The 24,673-nt window shown below is 44.7% G+C and overlaps 1 protein-coding gene across 4 annotated transcripts in view; it reads right to left on the reverse strand.

The window, feature by feature from the left end:
- Positions 1 to 24,673, reverse strand: part of SEMA6A (semaphorin 6A) — a 136,466-nt gene that overhangs the window by 39,626 nt on the left and 72,167 nt on the right. For all 4 annotated transcript variants that reach the window (XM_047867340.1, XM_047867338.1, XM_047867335.1 and 1 more), the window contains exons 3-11: positions 23,029 to 23,146; positions 17,871 to 17,931; positions 16,841 to 16,903; positions 16,009 to 16,110; positions 10,115 to 10,205; positions 6,543 to 6,662; positions 5,776 to 5,864; positions 4,686 to 4,903; positions 142 to 273 (exon numbers count right to left, since the gene is read on the reverse strand). In XM_047867340.1, the coding sequence (XP_047723296.1) occupies positions 142 to 273; positions 4,686 to 4,903; positions 5,776 to 5,864; positions 6,543 to 6,662; positions 10,115 to 10,205; positions 16,009 to 16,110; positions 16,841 to 16,903; positions 17,871 to 17,931; positions 23,029 to 23,146 (994 nt within the window). The remainder of the gene's footprint in view (positions 1 to 141; positions 274 to 4,685; positions 4,904 to 5,775; positions 5,865 to 6,542; positions 6,663 to 10,114; positions 10,206 to 16,008; positions 16,111 to 16,840; positions 16,904 to 17,870; positions 17,932 to 23,028; positions 23,147 to 24,673) is intronic.

Raw genomic sequence — 24,673 nt, forward strand, 5'->3', positions numbered from 1 at the left:
GATCTTTCTGTTGCTCTGGTAGTTGTATCGCCGTGGCCAGCATGGAAGGCACTGGTAGGCAGTTCTTAAGATGTTCATTGTCTGGGACCAAGCTGCCCATTTCTTGCAGTTCACAACAGTTGTATAAATATTTACACGTACCTGGGTTTGGGCACTCTTTCATCAGGAACTGGTGTCCAAGTGGAATCTGGAGACTTCTGTTCTTTGAACCTCCCAGTGAACACATTGGCGATGTCAAGCATGTCATAGGCACAAACTGCAGACCCAGGGATGCTGTAACAGAACATTTCATACAGTGTTCCTCTCACAACAGTTAATGCGTGCAGCTTGGAAAACATACTACAGAGCAACTTCCCTGTTTCTGGCGGTTGGAATTTAAAGTTCACACCCTGATCACTGTGAATGTAAAGGATCCCAGTATATAAAATGAATGTTTCTCTGAATCACATTTGCATCCGTGGCCTTAAAGAAAGGACTGGTTGCAGCAAACTCAGAGAGAAAAAAGACCCCTACATGTTTGTATGGCCTTGGGAACCGCATTTGTTTAGAACTGGTAGTTTAGAAGGTTCATGAATTCCTGGAATTTTCAAGTCACTAACCCAAAGAGAAAATCTTTGGAAAACATTCTTCATCTCTAATATTGGTGCATTGTCCACATATTGCTTCTCTGAATTTGGTTTCTCCAGCCAAGGACAGTGAGAACGTATGTGTGGGGAAAACATGCTTATTTTATGTCAGTCACTGTTGGTTTCAATTCTTACTTCCTATTTATTTGCATGAGAGTAAGCAATTTAAGTCTCTAAAGCATGAACATTTTGCAAATAAAGTGCTCTATTAAGTGCTAAATAATAATGGCGGTAATCTCTACCTATAATTGCCTCCTTCCTTGCTACTCCTGAAAAGAATTGGGATTTTTTTTTTAATCAATGGAGAGAAGGCATGAATTATTCATTCATCTGGGTAAAACTCTTTGAACCCCCACCCCCTTTTTTTAAAGCTTATGTATTGCGAGAGAGAGCGAGAGGGAGAGCATGAACGCATAAGTAGGGCATGGGCAGAGAGAGAGAGAGAGAGAGAGAGAGAGAGAGAGAGAGAATCCCAAGCAGGCTCCACACTCTTAGCACAGAGCCCAATGTGGGGCTCCATGTCATGAACCACGAGATCATGACCTGAGATGAAAACAAGAGTTGGGTGCCTGACAGACTCAGCCATCCAGGCGCCCTGAACCCACGTTTGTTTTGAAGTATGGCTGTTCCTTGATTTTGATCAAATAAATTTCAGGCACCAGCTGGCCAAGAGTTTTAATCAGGGTTTGAGGTAGTGGGGCACTGCATAGGCAGGAACATCCTGGGCAAGACACGGGTGCTTTGTAGTGTGGGAACATCATCCAGGGCAGAGAGAACGATTTAGTCTTGATTTTGCAAATGTTGAAGGTTTTGGAAATCACTTCTTACACGATTAGGAGAATTTTATGCCATCTTTAATTTCATAACACAATTACTGAAGTATTACTAATAAAGCAAGAATTAGGGAGAAGATTAGAAAGCTTATGTAAGACAAAGTAGCAGGATGGATTTTAAAGTATGTGGAATATGTATACATTGTGCACAGAATTGAATAGATAAGACCGTGATCCCCATTGTTTTTGATGTCACAGCCCTAGCCTTATGCATTTAATTTGGTAAGACTCTCTTCACATCTCCCTTTCCTAAAATGTTCACATATTTACTTTAAATGTTATGACATATAGGGGTGCCTGGGTGGCTCACTCCGTTAAGTGTCCGAGTCATGGTTTCGGCTCAGGTCATGATCTCACATTTTGTGATATCAAGCCCCGCATGGGATGGGGCTCTGCACTGACATTATGGAGCCTGGTTGGGATTCTCTCTTTCCCTCTCTCTCTGGCCCTCCCCCACTCGCTCTGTCACTCTCTAAATAAATAAATAAATAAATAAATAAATAAATAAATATTATGACAAACAGGATAAATATTGAAGTATTTTATGAGGCACCTCATAATAACTAAAGATGTGATTTCCTTCCAGGTATACTCATTGTTGTTTTTGTTTTTGTTTTCTTCTTAACTCAGTTGTTCCACAGACAGAGAGTAGATATCCAGTATCTTTAAGCAAAACGAGAGCCCTGATCGTCTTAGAATTGCTTGTGAAATCCTTTCTTTTCCGTTCCTGCCTTTTCTCCCTCCCTCCTTCTGTTCATCTTTCCTTCATTCCTTTCTTCCTACCTTCTGTTCCTTCAGCATATATATATTGACAGAATCCCTAATCTCCAACAGTAAATGCCCAATACATAACATAGGCTCTCAGCTGATATACATTGGATGGACTGGCAGACCTGGCTGGGAGCAGGGCAGGTATAGGCTTGGCACATCCAGGAACTACCTCTTAGCTTCAGCCTGTGAGGCCGTGGAGCTGGAGGAGAAGATGGACTTGACCACTGGAGGGCTGGGGGGGGGGGGGAACCTGTGTGCTCTGCTGGGGAACGTGGGCTTTTTCCCATTGATAAGGAGGAGCACCTCAAAGACTTGGAAGAGGCCTTCATGACCAAGTTTGCATGTGTGGAAGACGGGGTGGAAATGGATGAAACCAGAACCACTAAAACCAGAACCACTACAACTCTAATTTGCAGATGAAAACGGGTATGTGTATTTTTGTCAGTTTCTGATTTTTCTGAACAAATACTGTTTCTGAGGCTGCATAGGCATGTATTAATTGGGTGTTTCCTAGGGACCTTTTTAAAAAAAAATTTTTTTTTATTAGTTTTCTTTATTTTTGAGAGGCAGAGAGAGACAGAGCGTGTGACAGGGAGGGGCAGAGAGAGAGGGAGACCCAGAATCCAAAGCAAGCTCCAGGCTCTGAGCTGTCAGCACAGAGCCTGATGTGGGGCTCGAACCCCTGAACCGTGAGACCATGACCTGAGCCGAAGTTCGTTGCTCAACCTACTGAGCCACCCAGGCGCCCCTCCTAGGGGCCTTTTAAGAAAATCCTTTAGGGGCGCCTGGGTGGCGCAGTCGGTTAAGCGTCCGACTTCAGCCAGGTCACGATCTCGCGGTCCGTGAGTTCGAGCCCCGCGTCAGGCTCTAGGCTGATGGCTCAGAGCCTGGAGCCTGTTTCCGATTCTGTGTCTCCCTCTCTCTCTGCCCCTCCCCCGTTCATGCTCTGTCTCTCTCTGTCCCAAAAATAAATAAACGTTGAAAAAAAAAATTAAAAAAAAAAAAAAAAAAGAAAATCCTTTACACGGAGTCTCTCTAATACATGAGAATCTACTACTGTATTGTAATTACGCAGTGCACCCTTGACACCCACCTCGGCCCCCTGGCCAAACAAACTAGAAACACGCTCAAATTCTACCAGCCCCTGTATTCCTGAGTACCAAGACAGTATTCTTTTTAAACAATCCTAGCTACGGGGATTCCGAAGTATGAATAGTTACAGCCTAAATTTTTGTATCTTTTCTGTTTCTCAAGTCTAAAATCGTCGTGGATGGTTAAGACTTACTTAAATCGAACTGAATACTTTTTTTGCAGCATGGATTCATATTTGCACGTATTCAGTGGAGAGTTCTTGACTCTTGCCCTCTGTTTAACTGAGGAACATCAGAGCATCTTCCGGCATGCTCTGTTTCGGACTCTCCCTAGTTCTTACACATTTCTTCCTGTATGCCACCCTCCAGTCTCATCATGCATTTATCTGTCATCTAGATTCGTATCATGTTCTTAAAAGTCTCATCCAGAATAACAAGTGTAACAAAAAGTATAATCCAGAATGAAACCATGTATTCTCAGATTTTATGTCCATGCCCACCAGTCACAATCATTTTTACGCAGCAGTGCCAGGACTCTAAAGTTCAGGAGAGCTCAGTACCAGAGAATCTCATGCCTTTCTTCCTCCTGTTTTTTAATCTCCACACATTTCTGCTGCCCCAGGAACACTTTTTAGTGCGTCATTTGATTACTCAAAGTCTCAGCTTAAATAAACACAAATATAGGAATGAATAAGTTGATGTTCAGTATTTCTAGGCACCGTGTTTGATGACTTCCAAGTCCTCACTCAAGCCCCCCGGAGTCCCTGGTGGTTGGGGTCCAGGTTCCTCCGACAGGATAATAACCAGGGTCCCTTGTGGGGGGATGAGAGATGGACTTGTTTGAACCCTAAATTTCACTCTGTAGCATTTAAGTAAATTTTCAGTGTTTTGGCTTTAAAAGTTACCAATCCAGTCATAGAAATAGTAAAAGTCAAACAGAACGTTAGATGACCTCAAAGAGGGAAGCGGGAGGAGAAACATTCTTGAGTTCTAAAGCTGCCTCTTTTGACTCCTGACTTGGACCAGGTAATATAATTGAGTTTAGTTTCTTCAAGTGTAAAAAGAGGGTTTCATTTTCCAGTATTCAGTTTCCATTATTACTGGAGAGATTTTGAAATAACACATAAGAAGTGTTTGTACACCAGGCATATAAATAGAAGATATTGTTATAATTTATTTAATTACTTCCCCTAAAATCCTAAGCTAATATTGCTTCTAACAGACTATTAATTTGTTGATGAAAACAGAGCACTTAAGCATCAATTTTTGCATCAGTTGTGAATCTTGTGCATTAGGAGAGAACCCCTAGGGGGAAGGGAAGCTGGGAAGGACAGATTAGGTCAGCAGAGCGAGGGCATGGTTACCTGTTGTAAGGTGTGGAAAAGGTTGCCAGGACAACATCACGGCCATTAATACGAATCACATCTGTGACTGCCTGGAGTATGTTAAAATAAAAATGAGAGTCTCCGGGAACTGAGCAGTTCAGGCGAGCCTTAAGGAAAGACGTCCACTGTTTTTCCAGGACTCTTTGGGACCCTCCCATGTCGTTCTTACAAACCTGAGCCACTCTTGGAAAAACTACCTGCAGAGGAAAAACACACAGGAAAGATGAAATGCACTCACTTCTCAAGATGTTAGTAGAATTTGCCTTTCTTAGAAAACAGAAGCAACAACAACACGGTGCTTAATTTAATCCCATGTTTCTAAAATTAGTAGCAAAAAAAGGGGGGGGGGACTTATTGGAACAGCATGTTTTGAAAGATAAGGCTGTGGCATTTAATACAGAACCATAAATCCTTCAGGGGATCAGCTCCCAGCCAGATAAACTCATTTCCATACAGACTGCTTAGCTTTTTATTTCCTCAAACAAAAGCACACTTTGTATGCACCATCTCTGCCATCCTCACTGGCTGTCTCTGGGCCCTGAATCTCATACTCTGAATTCCTGTAACCCTGCAGGCCACCCTGGCACTGAGTCTGTGCCCTCCAACTTAGTGACCTTGACCTACTCTCTGGTAAAAATAACTGAAGTGGACATCCCGGAAGTGTTCTGTTGCTTTTTGCAGTAAAAGACGATCAGGGCTCTCATTTTGCTTAAAGATACTGGATATCTACTCTGTCTGTGGAACAACTGAGTTAAAAAGAAAACAAAAACAAAAACAACAATGAGTATACCTGGAAGGAAACCACATCTCAAGATACTTGAAACTCAGTGTGAAATCACCCAGATAGACATCTGTGGATTACATTTTCAGTAGAAATATTTAAGAGGTTCCCTGCAATCTGGGACTGGTCTGGAAAAGCTTACAGGGCTCTGAGGCAGAACAGTGTTTCACATCCACTAAACTTTGGCCGAGTCTTCTCAAAGCGATGACCTTGCGATTAGATTTATGGTTCTTATATTAAGGTCATCCAGAACAACATGGGGCCAGGGGAGTCATCCATGCCTCTTACCTTTCCCATGGTGTTGTACTCCACTGCTATTTCCCTGAAGAAGAAGTAGATGTAGTCTCCATAATCCACTGCTTGGACAAAGTACGGTTCTGTGGACACATGGCACTTTAATTGGGGACATGTCACACAGAGTTAAAAGAACTTCAATCAGCTGCGACCAAAGACATGATATTAATTAAAAGTGTAGGGCCATTAGACATTGGGTTAACACGAACCATTTCTCATGACCACACCAGCAAGCGCTGGTGATTTCAGAAGGCATTCGAGCCTACAAAATTCTATCTTTCAGAAGTGGTTGCAATTAACAATGAAGAATAAATGAATTTTCATATGTCTGTAATTTTATTTTCCACAACGAATGCTCCTATTACAGAAAGGAGTTTTTTGTACGCATCTCCTCGTGAATCCTGACTCATGCCGGGTTGGGAATAGCATTTTCCCTGCTTCCCACCACCTCCGATCCCTGTTCCCTTCCATGAATGGAATGTTCAGTTCTTTTCATGTTAGACTCTGAAACGAGTGCTTGAGGCAGGAAAGGTGAATGTGGTGTGTTCTATTGTAGTGGCATTGGTAGTTGTGTTAATACTCCAGAAACTCATGGGAAATGAGAAGGGGGAAGTAAATAAATCATTTGGGGCAAAAGATGCCATTTCCACCTTCCTGTCTGTCAGAAGCTATTACCAACATGAAACTCCAGTCTGGTCTGTCCAGACTCTAAATCTCCCTCAAGATATGAGCCCCCACCCCTCTCTTAATTGTTGGTTCACCTTTCAGCCATTTGGAATCATGCTTGACGGTCCGTAGGGTTGGGCTGTCTCCCAGACTCCGGTAAATGACCGCATCAATGGCAAGGAAGTCAGTCACTGTGGCTGAGTATAGTTTTCCATCTTAGGAGAGAAAGAAAAGAGGTGAACGGGGTTGGGGCACTACACTGGGCGTGGGGGAATAATAGAGACATCCCCCAGATTGCTTTCCTACATCAGGCAAATGAGATAGGACAACTGGGGAACATCCAAGAGTCACTGGGAAAATACTTGGCCCACATTCCTAACCATTGTAAATTAGGATCTTGAGAGATGAAACATTTTTCATTTTTAAATTGCATGGCAATTTTTAAGCAGCAGCAGCAGCAGCAGCAGCAGCAGCTCAGGGAACAGGGTAAATGAAAAATGTTGTTTGCTTCACCTGATTAGATGGACCTTGACCGAAATCTCAAGGCCAAGGCCCCCTGGACACTGCTACTGCCACCACACCATGGCAAACTGGATTAGATGGGAGCCCAGGGAAAGACAGAAGCTGATTGTATCATCAGAAATTTTAAGTTTGTGCAGAAGTGATAGAGTCCTTCGCCTGGGCAGGTGAGGGGAGTCAGGGGGTTCATAAGCAAAAAAAAAAAATGCTGACTGAATGGCTCCTTAGATCATGAGAGTCACTTCATTCATGAGAGCCACTGAGCCCTGCCAGTCTAGCTGAAATAAGAGATATTTGCTTCAGTATTTCAGAGTCATGAACTGAAAATGTTCTCTCACTCAGGAGACCAAAGCAAGGAGAAAAGGGGAAGGGTCCTGATACCAAGTTGAATCTGGCCTTTGAGAATTCATGGTTTTTTGGGGTATGTGCTTTAGGGTATATCTAAGGCAAAAGAAGATGAAGAAAGTTGAAGATTAATCCCTACCACTTTGGGCTCTTTTCCTGGATTAGTAAACATCCTGCACACAAGTAATCAAATGGGTCCTTCTAGAATAGTAAAATCTATGCAGTATGTGAAACAAACAGTAATTATGTTCAAAAATAGAAATTAGTTTCTTGGTTCATTTTTTGAAAATTTTTAAACATATATTTATTTTTGAGAGGGAGAGAGAGAGAGAGAGAGAGAGAGACTGTGAGTGGGGGAGGGTCAGCGAGAGAGGGAGACACCGAATCTGAAGCAGGCTCCAGGCTTTGCACTGTCAGCACAGAGCCCTGCACCGGGCTCGAACCAACGAACTGTGAGAGCATGACCTGAGCCGAAGTCAGATACTTAACCGACTGAGCCACCCAGGCACCCCATTTCCTTGGTTTGTTTTTAGTGGTTACCTATGTTGAGTTGTATGTCAGAGTGGCTTATATACACTGTAGTTCCATTAAGTGTAATTTTTTTTTTTTTTTAGAAAAGTTTATCCGGACATATCTAAGCAGAGGTCTTGATGTCTGCTTTTGATCTAAACTGAAATTTGCTCAGGTTCAACTTGGAGCTGTCTTGACATCTTCATTATTGACAACCATTTATCAGTGAAGATTGACTGGTTAGATTTGAACCACAGATGGCAAACCTCTGTGTTGATAAACAGATCTACAAAAATCACAGCTTGTCTTAAACAATCGTGGCTCCGGGTCATGCACATATGCCGGGTGCTGGTGGGCAGTGGGAGGGCAGTGTGTGTGGATTTTCCTCCCATCCACTTTCCATTACACCTTTTCTCTCTCTCTCTTTTTTTTTATTTTAGAGCACGTGTGAGTGGGGGGAGAGGGGCAGAGGGAGAGGGGGGAGAAAGAGAATGAATCTTAAGCAGGCTCCACGCTCAGTGTGGGTTCCAGTGGGGGCTCGATCCCATGACCCCGATCATGATGAACTGAAATCAAGAGTCAGACGCTCACCCCACTGAGCCACCCATGTGCCTCTTTGGTTACGCGTTTTGTTCTACATTCATCACTGGGTATCTCACCAGGACTTTTATTTCTAAAACAGAGCAGTGTTCTGCCCCTCATGTTAACATGACAACCATTCAGCTGCCAACAAGGATCTTCTATTAATAAGGGCTGAGCTTTTATGGGATTTCAAACAGTCCATTGAAAACCTGTCCAAGTGTACCTATAGGGGGAGGAAGAGGGGCTCTCACAGTGTCATCTCCTGGGGCACACTCTGCGTAACTGCTGGAAGGTTGGTGGCCTTAGCTGATACTCTGAACCCGTCTCCTTTCTACCTCAGGCTACAAGTCCTCTCTTCGGTGACAGTTAAATTTCCCACTGTAACCCACATCCTTCATGGCGCCGGCAGGCTCAAGGGTCAGAAAGGTGCTGCAGCTGAAGTTACTTGAGAATCCACTGAAGCACTCTCCGCACGGGTCTTGCTCCTGGCCTGTCGACTGACAGGTTAACAAGGCTTTGTGTTTTGTACTGCGCCCCCTCCCCCTCCCGCTAACACTGTGCCCGAACTTTGGGGGGCGAACCCGAGGAACCCTTCCTTCCTGACACAGGCTGTTTCTCCAGGCCATGACTGTAGATTCAGGCCCCCAAATGCAGGACACTGAGGAAGAGGTTTGAAGAGCTAATCTTGTTTCATCATCAGAGCCCTGAAGTTCCTCAGGGCACGGATGTGCCAGGTTTTAGCTGTGGTGATGGAAATTATAGCTAACCGCTTTATTATGTGCTATAACAATCACTATTATACCAACACTTCTCGGAGCTACACCCACCTCCACACAGCTGGCAATGAATTCCTAAATAAATTCCTAATTAAAACACACACACACACACTCTCTCTCTCTCTCTCTCTCTCTCTCTCTCATACACGAGAATCCCAATCTGGAGATGATGGCTTATTTGCTGCTGCTTTAGATCCTCTGCAGGGGAAGGAAGGGGAGAGGACGAGGAGTGTGTATCACCCTAAGCTAATCAGCATGTTCCGCTGCCCTATTATCTTTCCATCACCAATGAGCACGTACCCTAATCCGGTCAATGACATTTGCGATGTTTGCTGGAAACTTGTGGGCATGTAGCCTCACTGCTTGGAGATCTTCCTGAGGCCCTACGTTGTCTCCTTCCTTTCCCTTTCTGTATGTGGACAGGAACACATAGCCATATGTGTTGTAGCCATAACTGGGGACGGCAGCCCCCGACTGTGAGGGCGGCTGGTCTCTCTCAGAGAAAGAATTGAGATTTTGAGAGCACAGAAGTGCAAAGGCCCTGTGTCCTGGATGATGTCACCAGGCTGTTGAATCATTCCACCCCCGAAGTCAATCCTACCTTGAAAGATCAATCCACACTGCTGGTCTGAGGTGGGATCTTCTATTATTTGAACCCGAACATGCCCTAGTGGCCAATGTTGCACACTCTGTGCAAAGCTGAAGCAAAGTTATCCTTCTCTGAAGGCACAAAAGCACGGGTAAGAGTGGCAGACACTCCTTTCACGAAGCAAAAGTACAATTTCCACATGAATTTCAAATGGAAGAAGGCGTTCTTAATTACAGTATTCACCAGAGAATCGAAACACAACTGTGACTCTGCGAATCCTCCAGAGCAGATTTGCGGTGACAGGCCCGTGAGAGCAAATGCAATGAGAAGGAACCAGGTGGTTTACCTGCAAACAGGGCAACGTTGGCATGTTTGGCATCGTAAGGGCATCTGGCCATTCCACTGAATTCATCCCCGAAAGGTTCCAGAGTATCCATCTAAATGAAATAATAGGACTTAATTAGGAACAACAACAACCAACAGTAGTCATGGCATAAAGCACATCATGTGTGCTTTAATTCATATGCCTAACTGCAGATAATCCTGAAATGCCTTCTGAGATAAGTCTGTTGGTTTCAGATGAGGAAACCGAGGTTTAGAGAGATTACCTCACTTGACCAAGGTTCTCTAGCTTGGAGAGTCTGAGAGTCATGTTTGCTTGACTCTTAACCATTGTAGTAAATAGATTTCTGTATCCTTTTGGAATGGCCTAGAAACAAGTGTCTTTTCCTTGGAAAAGGAATGTTTAAGGCAATCACTGGGAAAACTTCCTCCCTTCCTCCCTCACTGCCTCTGAATGATCTGTTGAGTCATTAACTCTATAGAGAATCTGTTTTTGGTTTTGTTTTGCCTGAGGAGTCCTGCCCCTTTGGTTAAATCTCAGCAGAAGATGCTGGAATCCCCCTCTGGTTAGCTTGCAGGACAGTGTGGCATCAGCAAAGGGGCAAAAACACCAACGCAAGCAGAGCTCAGGTGGCCTTTTGCACCAACTTCAGAAACATGTCCCAGCCTCCAATCATGTAGATCAGAAGGAGAGGCCTAGAAGGTGCGGGGGTCACACAAGTGAAGCGTAGTGAGGAGTGGGGCGGCCATTTGACATGCATCCGTGTGCCCACCCTCGGCCTTGTTCCTACTTGCTGGGGGTTGTTGTAACTGGTCTGTCAGTGAGGTTTGGCCATCTTAGTATGTTAGGAAGGAAGGAGGGAAGGGATGGAGGGGGGAAAGAAAGGAAGGAAGGAAAGGAAATCAAAGGAAAGAAGAAAGATAAGCAGGCAAGAGCTCTATTTTAAAATGAGACTGCAGATGAAACCTGACTTCTTTTTTTTTTTTTTTGACCAAGTGGAAAAGTCAATTCAAGACCTTTTTGTGCAAGTGGCAGCAACCAGCTACAAGCTAAGTAATGGCCACTCTGCCATTTTCCCCAAACAAGCATATGGTCTCCAGCATCAAGGCCTCTTTACCCATAAAATACACATACACCCTGCTTGTCTTACTCCTGCAAGTTACCTGTGTAGCTTCATAGGCATTTGTGAGTGTGGTAAAGCCTTGCTGGTGGTTCAATTACTCATCAATTTCTATTTCCCTTTCCCCCACATCGCACTGAACTACATTGCCCCCCACCCTTGCAGTCAGGTGTGATCACGGGATGAGCTCTGGCCGAGAGGACATGAGTGGAAGGCTGTGTGCCACCTCTGGGTCTTGCCTCTCAAAACCGTCTGGGGTCCTCCACTCTTGCTTGCTTTCCGCATTCTGCCCCACTAGATACAGAGGATCCGGTACAGCCTTCCAGGATCCTAGGAGCTGACAAAGGTAGGGGCAGGAGGAAGCTTAGCCTTCTGAATAGCCTAGTGGAACAGACCCTCTGTCACTGACCTGCACTCAGCTGTGATGCGAGCAGGAAATTCGCTTCTCTTGCCTGGCCACTGACACTCGTCAGAGGGCGGCTCCACCCTGACCAGTACTTGGGTGGTTCCTGCCTTCTGCCTTGAGTTCTTTTTCCTCACATCGCGGGCTCTCACGGCATTTAAATCTCCATGCCACAGGATCCGTGAAGTGATCTCCCCCACCTCGTTGATGTTTTTATAACCTTCCGTGGTTCAATCTTCTCTTTATAGTTTGAGGGGATCTTATTTACATCTGGAGGTTTGCAGTGTTTGACAACAGATACGAAACTGGGAGAATCTAAGACGGCAGTGATGCCGAGGGGGGACCCACCGAAAGGCCGTTAGCACTAAATCAGGGTGCCTTAAATCACGGTGTTTGGAGGTGTTGCCCAGGAGGGCAGGGAGGTGCTTCCTGAACAGCTGTTAGTGTTGTCCCGTCGTTTATGCTTTTTGCCCTGAACCCCCCAGAAACTGTTTCAGAGATATGTCAGGCCTTGTCTCCTGTAACCACTTTGAGATAGCACCTGTCTCCTCTCTCTGTATATCTCCTGCACCCTATTTGTTTAGCTGAGACATCTGTAACTGTACTCCTCTCCCTTTAGCACATTTTTATGGAAGTCTTTTTTTTTTAAATTTTAATGTTTATTTATTATTTTTGAGAGAGAGAGAAAGAGAGCACGAGCAGGGGAGGGATAGAGAGAGAAGAAGACAAAGAATTTGAAGCAGGCTCCAGGCTCCGAGCTGCCAGCACAGAGCCCGACGTGAGGCTCGAACTCACAGACCATGAGATCATGACCTGAGCTGAAGTCGGACACTCAACCAACTGAGCCACCCAGGCACCCCTGAAAATCTTTTTTTTTTTTTTTTTAATATATTTTATCCCAAGAAGAGCATCCTGCTGAACTGTGACAGACTTTGTGGTCTGTGGGTCTGGCAAGTACTCAAAGGTAATGCTTAGTACACAGTGATGCAGCGGAAATGCCTTTATCCCAGGCAGTGCACGCTGTAATCCTGGCAATGGGGAGACAATATACAAGGGAGGATTTAGGTTTTTAAATGAACCTACTTCCGAAAAAAAAGAAAAAGAAAAGTAGCCTTAGCTATAGCCAAAGGCAAGGAGCAGGGAAGTATTAATATTTCAGTTTGTGAGTCTGGAAGGGTCCAGAGACAAAACAATGCCACAGTGAAATCCTCTTTCCATGAAGTTAGAACTAATCCTTGTGGTAGTCTCCAAATCTCAGACTTAACAGCAGCCCTTGGGAAATTAAATCACCATAGGGTACAGATAATTACCTCTGCAGAAGTTCAAGAGGTTTGGAGAACAGGAGGGCAAAAGGTATGGAGTGAACTTTTAGATTTGTGGTGGGTGGCCTTCAGAATTCTTTCCCAAGTAATCTTGTTTGGGGGCTGTAATCTCTCTGAATCATCCAGCTTATTTCTGTTGAAAAAACTGTATGAATTAGGGCATGGTGGAGACCAAAAGAGGTGGAGACCAAAAATTTGTCACCCTCCTGCTTCAAGTTGATGCTTCTGTGCTGAGACTTGGGGCTTTTTGGGGGTGTGGGAAGATTGGTCATCGGTTTTGCTTTGAACCTTTAGTATTGATCTGTTCATAAATAGCGCTTAAGGGAAAGAATGTCTGTTCTCCCTGCAGCCAAACACATCATGTCTCATATCATCCACTGTGCTGTGGGTCTGAAAAAAACACTGCTCTGACCGATGTCAGGGGTGCTCGCTACCATTCACAGTGCTAGGCAGGGAGACAGATGGGACTGTGCGGGAAGAACATCCGTGTGTGCTTTCTTGGGAGGCCCAGGCTCCAGAACATGCCTCAGCAGGGGTGACTAGAACAAGCGAGAGGTGGACGTATCGCCACAGGTGAGGCATCCCGGGGAATGGAACATGTGTGGGAAGAATGAGCTAGACCACTCCCGGTCTGTGTATCACAGTGCCGAGAAAACCTGTAATTTGTCACAAAAGATAGCTTTCCAGCTAGGGAATTGGTTGGGAATTGTGAAAAGCATTAATCTTAATGAGTCCTAAACAATGACATACGGGGACAGAATATTAAGTGGGAGAATTAAAGTCACAACGTCAGCTGCACGCTGTCACCGGCCTGAGCTAGAGTTTGGACGGACTGCCTTTGTTACAGACCGAATGGATCCAGCTCCTTGTTAAAAAGTTTGCTATTTTAGGGGAGTGTGTTTTACATCAGTTTAGATTTTGTAAAATACTGCATTAAGTGATCACCCACCTTGATACGGAATTCTCTTACTTTCTGTGCCTGAGGCGCATGCCTCCCCTGCGTCACCCTAATCCTGGCCTTGCTGGTGCCCCTTTCCAAATGTAAGATGGACGATGAGCCTGAAGGTCACACAGACCCTCCCTCTGATGTCCGTGCTGAGGCTGAGGGTGTTTTAAAACTGTCGAGACAAAGGGTGGTGGGCCCTCTGGGTTTGAGATCCGCCCGTTTCTCATTCTCTTTTGAGAGACAGAAATGAAAGCAGGGGAGGGGTAGAGAGAGAGGGAGAGGGAGAGAATCCCAAGCAGGCTCCACACTGCCAGGGCAAGAGCCCAACACAGGGCTCAAACCCCCAAACTGAGCCAAAGCGGAATGCCCAACTGACTGAGCCACCCAGGCACCCCTATCATTTCTCATTCTTTATGCCCCTCACGGTTCACTTTATGCCTGGTGAAACCCAATGTGTATTTCTCCCCATGTCTCTCCCTAAATCAAGGCTCACCCATGCATTTTCTTGTCAGCTCTGTTCACATCCCATCGGCAGGCATTGCCAACCACAGAGCCGGGGGCCCTCCTGATGCTCCAAACTGAAGCCTCGGGCGCCTTCTCGCTACCTGCCTCTGCCAGCCCACCGCTTCTCTGCTTCTGTTCCCTGTCTGAACCCGTGGTAGCTCCATCCATTCGCTCACCCAAGAGACGGCCTGGCAGTCCTTCTTTACTCCTCTCTCTCCTTGTCCTGTGCTTCTCATCAGTTCTTACATCCTCCTGGCTTTGGTCACTTAAGTATTTCCTGAATCTCTTCTCTTCCCTTCATCCCTGGGGCCACCTCCCTCTCCATCCTTTTGTTTGTTATTGTCACCTCACAGCCCGGCACTTCAAAATCAAATGAAGTTTCTCAAGCTCAACACACTGTTTCTCACTCAGTGCCTTTGTTCATGCTATTCCCTCTACCCGGAATGCCCTCCTTCCTTCATTTGGCTAACTTCTACTTCCTCTTTAAAACAAAAATTAGGCAGTCCATTCACTCTTTACCCCACCAGAATTAACAGAGCACCTGTTTGGAGGTATTGGTCAGATTCCAGACTGTCACAGACGTGGTCCCTGCCCTCACAGAACTCTAGGCTGTCTTCTGGGCTGGAGGTGCTCATGTTCCACATGTGAGAACAGCAGGGGGAGCATTTGTAGAGAAGGGTCATCTACCTCCTTCTAGAAGCTTTGTCTGATTCCTCACCTTAGGCTAAGGTTAGTACCTTTCTCTTGTGCCTCCATAGTGCCCTGTGTTATGTCACAGCAACAAGTCCATGGAATTGGGAATTCTCATCTCCCCGTCTGGCTTCCTTAAGGACGGAGGCCTCCTGTTTGTCCTTATAACCCCAGTCAGTGCCTGGCCATGTGAGCAACTCCGTACATGTTTGCTGAAAGGAAGACTGTGGCAGAAAGAAGGGGCAAGGAGAGCTAACAGATGCCGAGCCAGGACCTCGGATCACTGGCACGTCTTCAGCTGGCAGCTCCTGCTTCTTCAGCACTGCCCCTGTCGGCTGCTCAGAACTGACTAGATGTATGAATGCTTCAAGAGTTCATTTTTTTCCCCCTTCCGTAAAGGCCAGAGTAGGTAAGGCCACAGTCAAGTAAGCGGAGTGCTTAGTGGAACTAAATTTCCGTGTTCTTCGAAATCTTATCTAAAAGAAAGTCTATAGTTTCCATGGCGCGCTTTTGAGATGCCTTTTAAAGTAGGAATCATTCCCAACAGAAGTGTGTTTTTGTGCTCAGAGAGGAGATGGTGGGGCAGGAGGGAGGCAGGGAAGGGGAGAGAGGGGAAGCCCACACGGTGCCTATGGGAAAGTCTGCTGGTGTTCTGAACAATGGGGAGTAGGATCTTACAGAAACGAACTTTGCTGGGCAGGCCCCTGCAAGGTGTGTCGCTGAATCCTGCATAAACAGGAAGCTTAGAAGCCTGCTCAGGATCACTCGCGGGGAGGGACACATGAAGTCCCAACGAGCGAGAGGCACCCGACGGTGTTGAATTACCCGTCTTAGGTCGCTGCAGGTACAATCACAGTAAATTATGAAATACCTCCAGCCCCGTGTGGTTCCAACAGACAGAACCGCAGTTACCTTATAGTTTCTGCAGGAAGGGTTGAAGGCGTTAGTTCCACAGACAAACAGAGTATCATCGCTTTTCTTTAGAAGAACTTTAATGAAGTTGTGACACTCGTCCTGAAAAATAATTCAGACTCGTTTGTGTCCAGTCAGTTCAGTACAGAAAACCCGTTCTTTCCTGTGTACCGTGATCTGCTGACCATAAGGTTAGAGCAAAGGTGGCCGTGGGGCTCCTCTGTTACACACCCGAGCTCCTCCTGATTGTCTACCAAAAGGTGATGCTGACCGCAGTTGCTTTTTTAACAGTGAAAACGCGGCAGGCGTAGAGAGGAGTGAGCGTGTGTTTACGCCACAAAAGGACGACAAGCCTGAAAGTGCCAGCCTTCCATTATATTAATTTTAACACCAGATGTCCCGGGGTCCCTTGATGTTGCAGGGCTCCCGGCTGAAGTGTGTTTTTACGTTGGTCTAGGACTAAAACACAGCCCCCCGCATGTCTGCGGCAGCTTTTTTCTGCACGCTTCTCCAGCCTCCCTGGGGGCTCTGGGTGTGCGCGGTGGGCTAGTGGAGAGTGCACTCAGAAGAGTGGGGGCAGCCAGCTTTGTGGCCGTAATCCCTGGCGCCCCGACGTAGTTCATGATGCAGCCCTAGCAGCTGTCGTAATATTTCATCACGTTAAAAGCAAACTATTTCTGCAAATTAAAGCCTTCAATAAGTTGATGGAAAAAGCAATTACCGAGGGAAAAGGGACTCTCACGATCCATTCCGCATCACGGTCTACGGCTGGAGATAACCGTCAGAAACTTAACCCAAAGTGGCAGCTGCAGGAGAAATGAAAATTGCCTACCTTATGTTTCCCCTTCATTCTGCATGTGTCTACATCAGCCTGTCTGGATTTCCATGTCAGTTTCTGCAGGGACCAAGAAAGAAATCAATTAGAGTCCAGGGGTGGTTGGTTGCATTTGATTTCAGAAGTAAGCGTTCCCTTGGGGAGACGGAGGCTGAACATATATTTATTGAAAGCTTTCCGCACCCTTTCTCCATGATTAATTCACCATAACAACAAAAGATCAGAGATGAGAACTGTTCATTTAATTTTGAACTCCTATCTATTCATTAAGCTATGGAATGATCATCTTCTCTTTTGAGATAAAGATGAAGGAGAAAGGAAAGAGGAACAAACAGCAGTGTGGAAATTTCATGTAGAATATCCCAATCAACTCGCTAAATTATGCTCGTTTTGATAAAATACATGTCCTGGCCCTTTCCTTTCAGTTGACAAATCAGTTTTCATAAAGCACGCTTTTTCCTTAAAATATGGAAGTCATTTACTTACACATAAAGGGGACATTCACTTTAGGTGGACAAAGATTGAATTCAGGTTACACTCCACGTAAATTCATGGACCGAAGGAATCGTCTACTTCTATGGCAGATTTTAATAACTAAAATACCTCCATGTGGAGTTATATAGGGGAAGCTTAGGTTGTATTTTATGTCTGTCTGAAACGGATAATGATCAAATTCCTGAGCCACAACAGTCAAATCCTAATACTGTAAGACATGGAAATGTAACATGGAAACATTTGTGGGGCAAAAATTTTACATAGGAAAACTGATATTTTCCTGGACAAACATGGCAGTAAAGGAATTTAGAAATGACCTAAAATTCCCAAGTTATATATGCACACATATTTAATGAATAAACTGTGAAGCATGTAACTGTTTCTGAACATGTATTAGCCTCAAATTAGGATTCCACAAAATGTTCCAAATTATTGGCCATATCATCTCAATCAATGCAGTTAAAATACGTATTCCCTTCAAGAACTATCCTAAAGCCCTTCATGCTAGAAAGATGGTTTTAAAACTACTTACTTTGCTACAATAAATTTCTTCTGTGTGTGAGGTGTCCATATCAACAGTATAAATATGGTCCCTGTAAACAATGAAAAATTAATAGTGTCAAACACAAGAGTCGAGATAGTTAATGTTCTCCTGAATGAGTATATATCTCATTCAAGGCAGATAAATCCATATCCCTGTTATTAAAAAACGAGACACTCACATGCAAGAAAAAGGGAACTGCTCAGCCTCTGAGAGGTGCCGATGGACCCACTCTGCTATTTCTGACAAATCATGGGATCTTTCTGGAGGGGGCACCTTTTAAAAAAAACCTTGCTGTAGTGTCCCTCATGCCAGAACTACAATATCTGTATGTGTGTAGTTCAGGAGAGAGGGCTCTGAAAGTTAAATTGACCCCAAAGCCAGAACACAGATGGGTTCATGTGCCTTTACAGCGTCTTCAAATCCACAAACCGATCACTTGCATACCACACTTGTTCATCACTGGTGGGGAGGGGCGGGGGGGGGGGGCGAGGAGACTAACAAAAAGCAAATCTCTGGCTGTTTCCCCCTTTACAAAACGTGTTTTCAGCCTTAGCTTTGACAATTTGATTGACAAGTTGGGAGATGGTAAAGGTGAAATTATTTCCAGAAAGCACTATTTTCTGGAAATTAAGAAATTAAGGTCTAAATGTACTTGAGCTAAAGTTTACATTTCTTGCTTCTGTTCACCTTCCTGTTTTGCTGAGAATTTGGTTGTCTTTACAATTTGCTGCCCATCTCCCCCCTGGAAGGGAAGAAACAGAATCAGCAGCTCAGGTGTGGGGCTATATTTAAACATCCCCTTCTGTGTGAGCGGAGTACAAGGGCGTTTTTGTCTGGAATTCAGAAGAAAGAAAAGAAAAGAACTATGCTCAACTGGAAAGATGGGGGGCTTGTGAGGGAAAGCAAAACAGCTCGTTTTCCCTTGAAATAACATTGACTTTTTCTAAAATGCAGGAAGTCCTGGGGCTGGAAAATTACCCACAGCTTTAAGCCAGGACCTCAAGGCTCCCACATGGAGACTTTCAAGCCCCCTCATTACTTAAGAGAAAGTGGAGGGACGGGGGAAGAAAAAAGGAAAGAAAAAAAGAAAGGAACGATCTGCTGTCAGGATTCACTTTAATTTTTTTCCCCCACGGTTCCTTGGAAATCTGTCTGCTACTGCTTTTAGGAAAAGTACAACAGAGAGAAATAGAAATCAAAACTGGCTCTCTCATGTGAAAATAAAAGTTGGGGGCAAGGCTGTTGGCTTATAAAATTTCCTTGCAACTGTGAGCGTGTGAGCCTCTGTGTGTGTGTGTGCGTGTGCGTGCGTGTGTGGTCAGGGAGAATGGTGAGCCTGTTTTTTTTTTTGCTTTTTTTTTTTTTCTTGTAAATTGCTGAATTGGGAAGTTCTTGGAACCTCAGTAGGGTGCCAGAATCACCCTGCCCTTTAATTTCAAGGCAGTTTTATTGCATTCTTTTATTACTTGTTTGACTTTATTGGTGGTGCTGTGGGTCAGGCTCATTATTGGGATGGAATTGCTTATTACTTCAGTATCAGGTTTGCAGGGACTCTAGTTTTTTTCCTTACCCTGCCTCCCCTCAAAACTTTTAAGTAGGAGCTGAATATATGAATTGTAAATTAACAACTGATTAATATGCATTGGCAATTCCTCAGAAAGCTCTCGGATTGCCCCCTTCTGGCATGGCCTGTTTATGTTAATTAGCAGTTTCAGAGATTAAACAAACAAACAAAAAAAGGATCTTCAAAATGGATAGTAATAAAGCCGAATTGAAAGGGGTTCCTGCCATCAAGGCTCACTCAATCTCTGGGTTCTGGATAGGCCTTGGCTTCTGATTGCTGACTCAGATTGTCTGGAAGAGCAGGGAAGCCTTTTAGAAATAGAATTCCCTGAATGAAACCTTTTGGACAGTGGCAATCTTTTTCAATATCCAAGAGATCCCACTGCCCAGCGAACAGAAACAGCGCTTTTATGCTAAATCTAAGACCAGAATGGAGGGCTATTCCCAGCTATCCGTGTGTTCATCTCAGGGTTCACAAGCCACTCTGACTGAATTAAGTTATTTGAACACAAACTGACTTAATCCAAGGACTTCCCTCTTCCTCCCCCACAGTGAGCAAAACTGAACTGAAAGTTGCCCTGGTTTGAGCCTGGGGGAAGGATATGACTTTAAGTCGGGTCCCTTGCTGCCTAGGAACCTGGATCCCTCTGGGCAGTGCTGGGAAGTTGAAGGGCGAGAAGAGACCTTAAACACGGTGGTCAGGGAGCTCCTTGAGGAGTTTTCCTAAGGGTGTGGATCAAAGGGAAGGGGCTGTGTGTGTAGAGTGGAAGTCAAAATGTCAGTGTGAGGGCGTTTTACAAATTTGACCTTTCACAAAAGGCAAGTCTGTTTCATAGTCTTTTTTTTAAATTTAATTTATTTTAAAGTTTATTTATTTATTTTGAGAGGGAACGCTGAGTGGGAGAGGGGCCAGGAGGGAGAGAGAGAATCCCAAGCAGACTCCACACTGTCAGTGAGCCCGAGGTGGGGCTCAAACCCACACACACCCTGAGATTGTGACCTAAGCCGAAGTCGGACATTTAACCGGCTGAGCCACCCAGGTGTCCCAAGTCTGTTTTATAGTCTTAAAAAAACATGAATGTGTTTCTCTCCTTTTTTCCCTTACGTTTCTGGTCTCTCCTTTCTGGGGGGTGGGGGTTAGGATAACACTGTCTTGGTTTTAACAAGCTGGAATAACGGTCACTTTTTAAGTTTGTGTAGCACTTGGCTCATAACTCAGGGGCCACCCCGGACCTGCAGTCCACACCCACATTAAATCATCAGGTGTAGGGACAGTCCACTAGAGACTCAGTTACAAAGTGAGTCATTCACAGAAGATTCTTGACTCAAGAATCTCACAGATCCAAAGCATAATCATTTGTTTTGACCTGCCCATAGATAATTGGGTACAAATGTAATCTTCCAGTCCTGCTACATTTAGGAAACTAAAAATGGTATTTAGGAAGGACCTGATACTCTTTTTTTTTAAACATTTAAAATGTTTATTTTACTTTTATTTTAGGGAGAAAGAGCATGATTGGGGGAGAGGGGCAGAGGGAGAGACAGAAAGAATCTAAAGTGCCCCCCACTCAACATGGGGCTCGATCCCATAGCCCTGGGATTATATCATGACCTGGGCCAAAATCAGGAGTCGGATGCTCAACAGACTGAGCCACCCAGGTGCCCCAGAAGGACCTGATATTCTACCAGAGAGGCACCTGCTGAGGCCCTTATGAGAATGCTTTCCAGTGAATACCCACACTGGCTGTGTTCTTGGGCAACAGCGGTTAGAAGGTTACTGCCAGATAAATAGGATCAACTTTCCTACTCAGTAGGTGCCTAGTACAGGAAGTAAATCCCCAGAGTGTAGAGCAAGGCCACCCCATTTCAAATCCTGCCTTTGCCATCGTGGCCCAGGCATTTCACCTTTCTGTACCTTGCTTTCTTGCTGTAAGACATGAGGATAATAATAGCTCCTTCACCTAAGGTGTTGTTTTTTTTTTCCCTCCAGGATTGAATGAATTAACATTTATAAAGAATTTACATAGCATGATTTATATAGAACGTACAAGTAGTATATACCATATAAGTATTTGTGAAGTAAAATTGTTAAAAAGTGTTTTGGCATTGCTCCCTGGGATGTTTTGTGGGATACTCGAAGGATATTTTAATGTGGCCAGTGGTTTTTGGTTTATGTTGCCTAACTTGTCATTTAAAATTTTTTTTTTTCAACGTTTTTATTTATTTTTGGGACAGAGAGAGACAGAGCATGAACGGGGGAGGGGCAGAGAGAGAGGGAGACACAGAATCGGAAACAGGCTCCAGGCTCCGAGCCATCAGCCCAGAGCCTGACGCGGGGCTCGAACTCACGGACCGCGAGATCGTGACCTGGCTGAAGTCGGACGCTTAACCGACTGCGCCACCCAGGCACCCCTAACTTGTCATTTTAGAACACCTAAGTGCTTTGGAAGAATCAAGCACTGTTGTTATTTACCTGTTCCTTATCTATGTTCACGGCCATACAAGTATCACACACTATGTTTTCTTCCCACTGTGAAGTGATTAATCAGTCTAGACCCAAGTTAAGATCACAGTGGAACCCCACAAGATAGCGTTCTTTGTTGCTCTTCATTTAGAATTATTTTGAATGAGCTACATACCTCCAAAACTGAGGATCATACATTGTTAGAATCCAAAGGAACTTCTGTCTCTTTTTTTTTTTTTAATTTGTTTCTTAATGTTTGTTTATTTTTGAGAGAAAGAGAGATACAGAGTGCAAGTGGGAAAGGGGCAGAGAGAGAGGGAGACACAGACTCCAAAGCAGGCTGTAGGCTCTGAGCTGTTAGCACAGAGCCCGATGCAGGGCTTGAACCCACGAACCTTGAGATCGTGACCTGAGCTGAAGTCAGACGCTTAACCGACAGGGCTTAACCTGCGCCACCCAGGTGCCCCAATCCCAAGGGATTTCTTAGGATAATCTAATCCAGCGTCTCATTTGACAGAGGACACTTATGGCCAGAACAGTTGTGGTCCAGGTAAGTTAAGAACAGAATGAGGAAAAAAGCCTAAATCCACGTGAGCACTGTTGAGGCTGTATTCTTACCCTGCCATTCAGCCTTAAGACATGGTCTATTTAGATGACAATACCCAATGGTTGAGTATTTTCTTACTAGATCCAAATCAAAAACTTTCTACTGCCATTCTATGGCAGTAATGAGATACACCATATATTCACTACAAAAATACTAACAGGCTTAATACACATCCACACCCATATCTTTATAATAAATGTTTACAAATTCAAGTTAATTTAACAAGTATCATACTGGTCGCTGGAGTAGATATTTGCGTATATGTTCAAGAGAGTGGATTCTTTGAGTCTAAGCTCCAAAATACGCAATTATTTCGCTCTAAATCCACCTACAGTTAAACAGACACAGAAAATCTTGCAAGGAAGATGGCTTGACAAAGTAAAGTAGCCTTCAAATTAAATAACACATTATTTGGGAATGTCATGATCTTTTAAGACGAGGCATCGCAGGCACATTCGATCTTAGGACCTTCATCGGATGCTGAGGACAGACATGAGGAAAAGGCAACTCACCTAGCAGCAATGTAGAGGGTTCTATTCATGATCATAATCATCTGGATGTCCAGCCTGTGCCTCTGTGTGGTGTTCCGTCCTGGCTTGTGGCCCACAAACACCGGATACTGTTTTGTATCTGTGAAAAGAAGAGATGAGGCAAGAGAGGGAAAGGAAATCAAGCCAAGAATTGACAGGGCAGGGAGAGGAGGGGGGCCCGGCCACAAAACAAAACCATATTTGAGTCAGTCCATGCCACCACTTTCCATTTCCAATGAGTCTGTTATTTTAGGAAAGCCTGTGATAGACGGTGCTCTGTAAGGGACGATCAAGTTACAGTTTCATTTCCAGATGATAATAAGCCTGGACTTCTGTTTCTGAGTGTCACAATTTCTGACTTGTCCCTCTTTCTGGGGGTTAAACTTGCAAGTGAACCCTTTACATGAAGGTGCTCTTTTCTTCCCGTTTTCTTTTCATCTTCTTTAGAGTGCTAAGCCCGAGGGGCAGCCTGCCAAAGATCTTGTCTCCGGACAAAACTATTTCAAAGCAGCTTTCCCATCAATCACCACAAAGGCAATGTGGTCTGGAGGCGAGAGCCCTCATCCAGGAGCCAGAAGAAAAATACAGTCTCCACAGGCGTCCAGTTGGAATAATCTACTATTGAAGGCAGCCCTGCTAGGTTGGTTGGCATTCTAGGAACTGTGGGAAGTTCACTCTTGAGTTAAGCAATTGGCTTAATCTCACAGAAGCGGGGGGCTTCGACAGGACAGGGTCAAACGGAGTGTAGCCAGTCGGGTGATCTGGAATTTTCCCTGACTTGGAGAGTCAATGAATATATTTCTGCTTTCCTACAGTTCTCTTTAGCTGAGAGTGGGCAATTTGCAATAATATCTGACCTTTAGAAATACCTACATCTCAAAAATCTCTCTACCTTTAAACCTATAATCTCCAGAGCACTGGCAGTCCTCCAGAGAAACTCAGGAGGAAAGAAAGATGAGTCACGTTTAGAAATGTTTTTTGGGGGGTGGGTGGGTGGGGTGTAAATAATAATTTGAAAACCATTCAGATTTATGCTCAGATCCCTACACTGTAAAAAACATGTTTTGAGAGAGAGAGTGTGCACATGTGTGCAAGAAGGGGAGAGGCAGAGAGAGTGGTAGGGAAAGAGAGAGGGAGAGGGGGGAGGGAGAGAGAAAGAGAGAGAGAGAGAGAGAGAGAGAGAGAGAGAATCCCAAGCAGGCTCTATGCTGTCAGTGTGGAGCCCGATGCAGGGCTTAATCCCATGAACCATGAGATCATGGCCTGAGCGGAAATCAAGAGTCGGATGCTCAACTAAATGAGCCATCCAGACACCACAAACACCCCCCCACCCCGACACACGCATACACATTAAACCCCTATAGTATCTGAGCAGTACTTACAGTGGGTATCAGAGAGTAAAATATACCTTGGTATATCAAGCTTGGTATGGGAGTATCTTGTACTTCCCCCTCTACTGCTCTGAAATTTCATTTACCCATTCATCAAGGAGCTCGCTAAAACAAATTCACATCTCCCTTCTGTCAAGAATGTGAGTGTCCACGGACATTGGATTTTCAGCAGCACATTTGTGCTGGGGGACTTCTTCACAGGGGCACCAAAGATAGAATACCTATCTTAATTATGA

Source organism: Prionailurus viverrinus, chromosome A1, assembly GCF_022837055.1.
Source record: "Prionailurus viverrinus isolate Anna chromosome A1, UM_Priviv_1.0, whole genome shotgun sequence".
Lineage (NCBI taxonomy): Eukaryota > Metazoa > Chordata > Mammalia > Carnivora > Felidae > Prionailurus > Prionailurus viverrinus.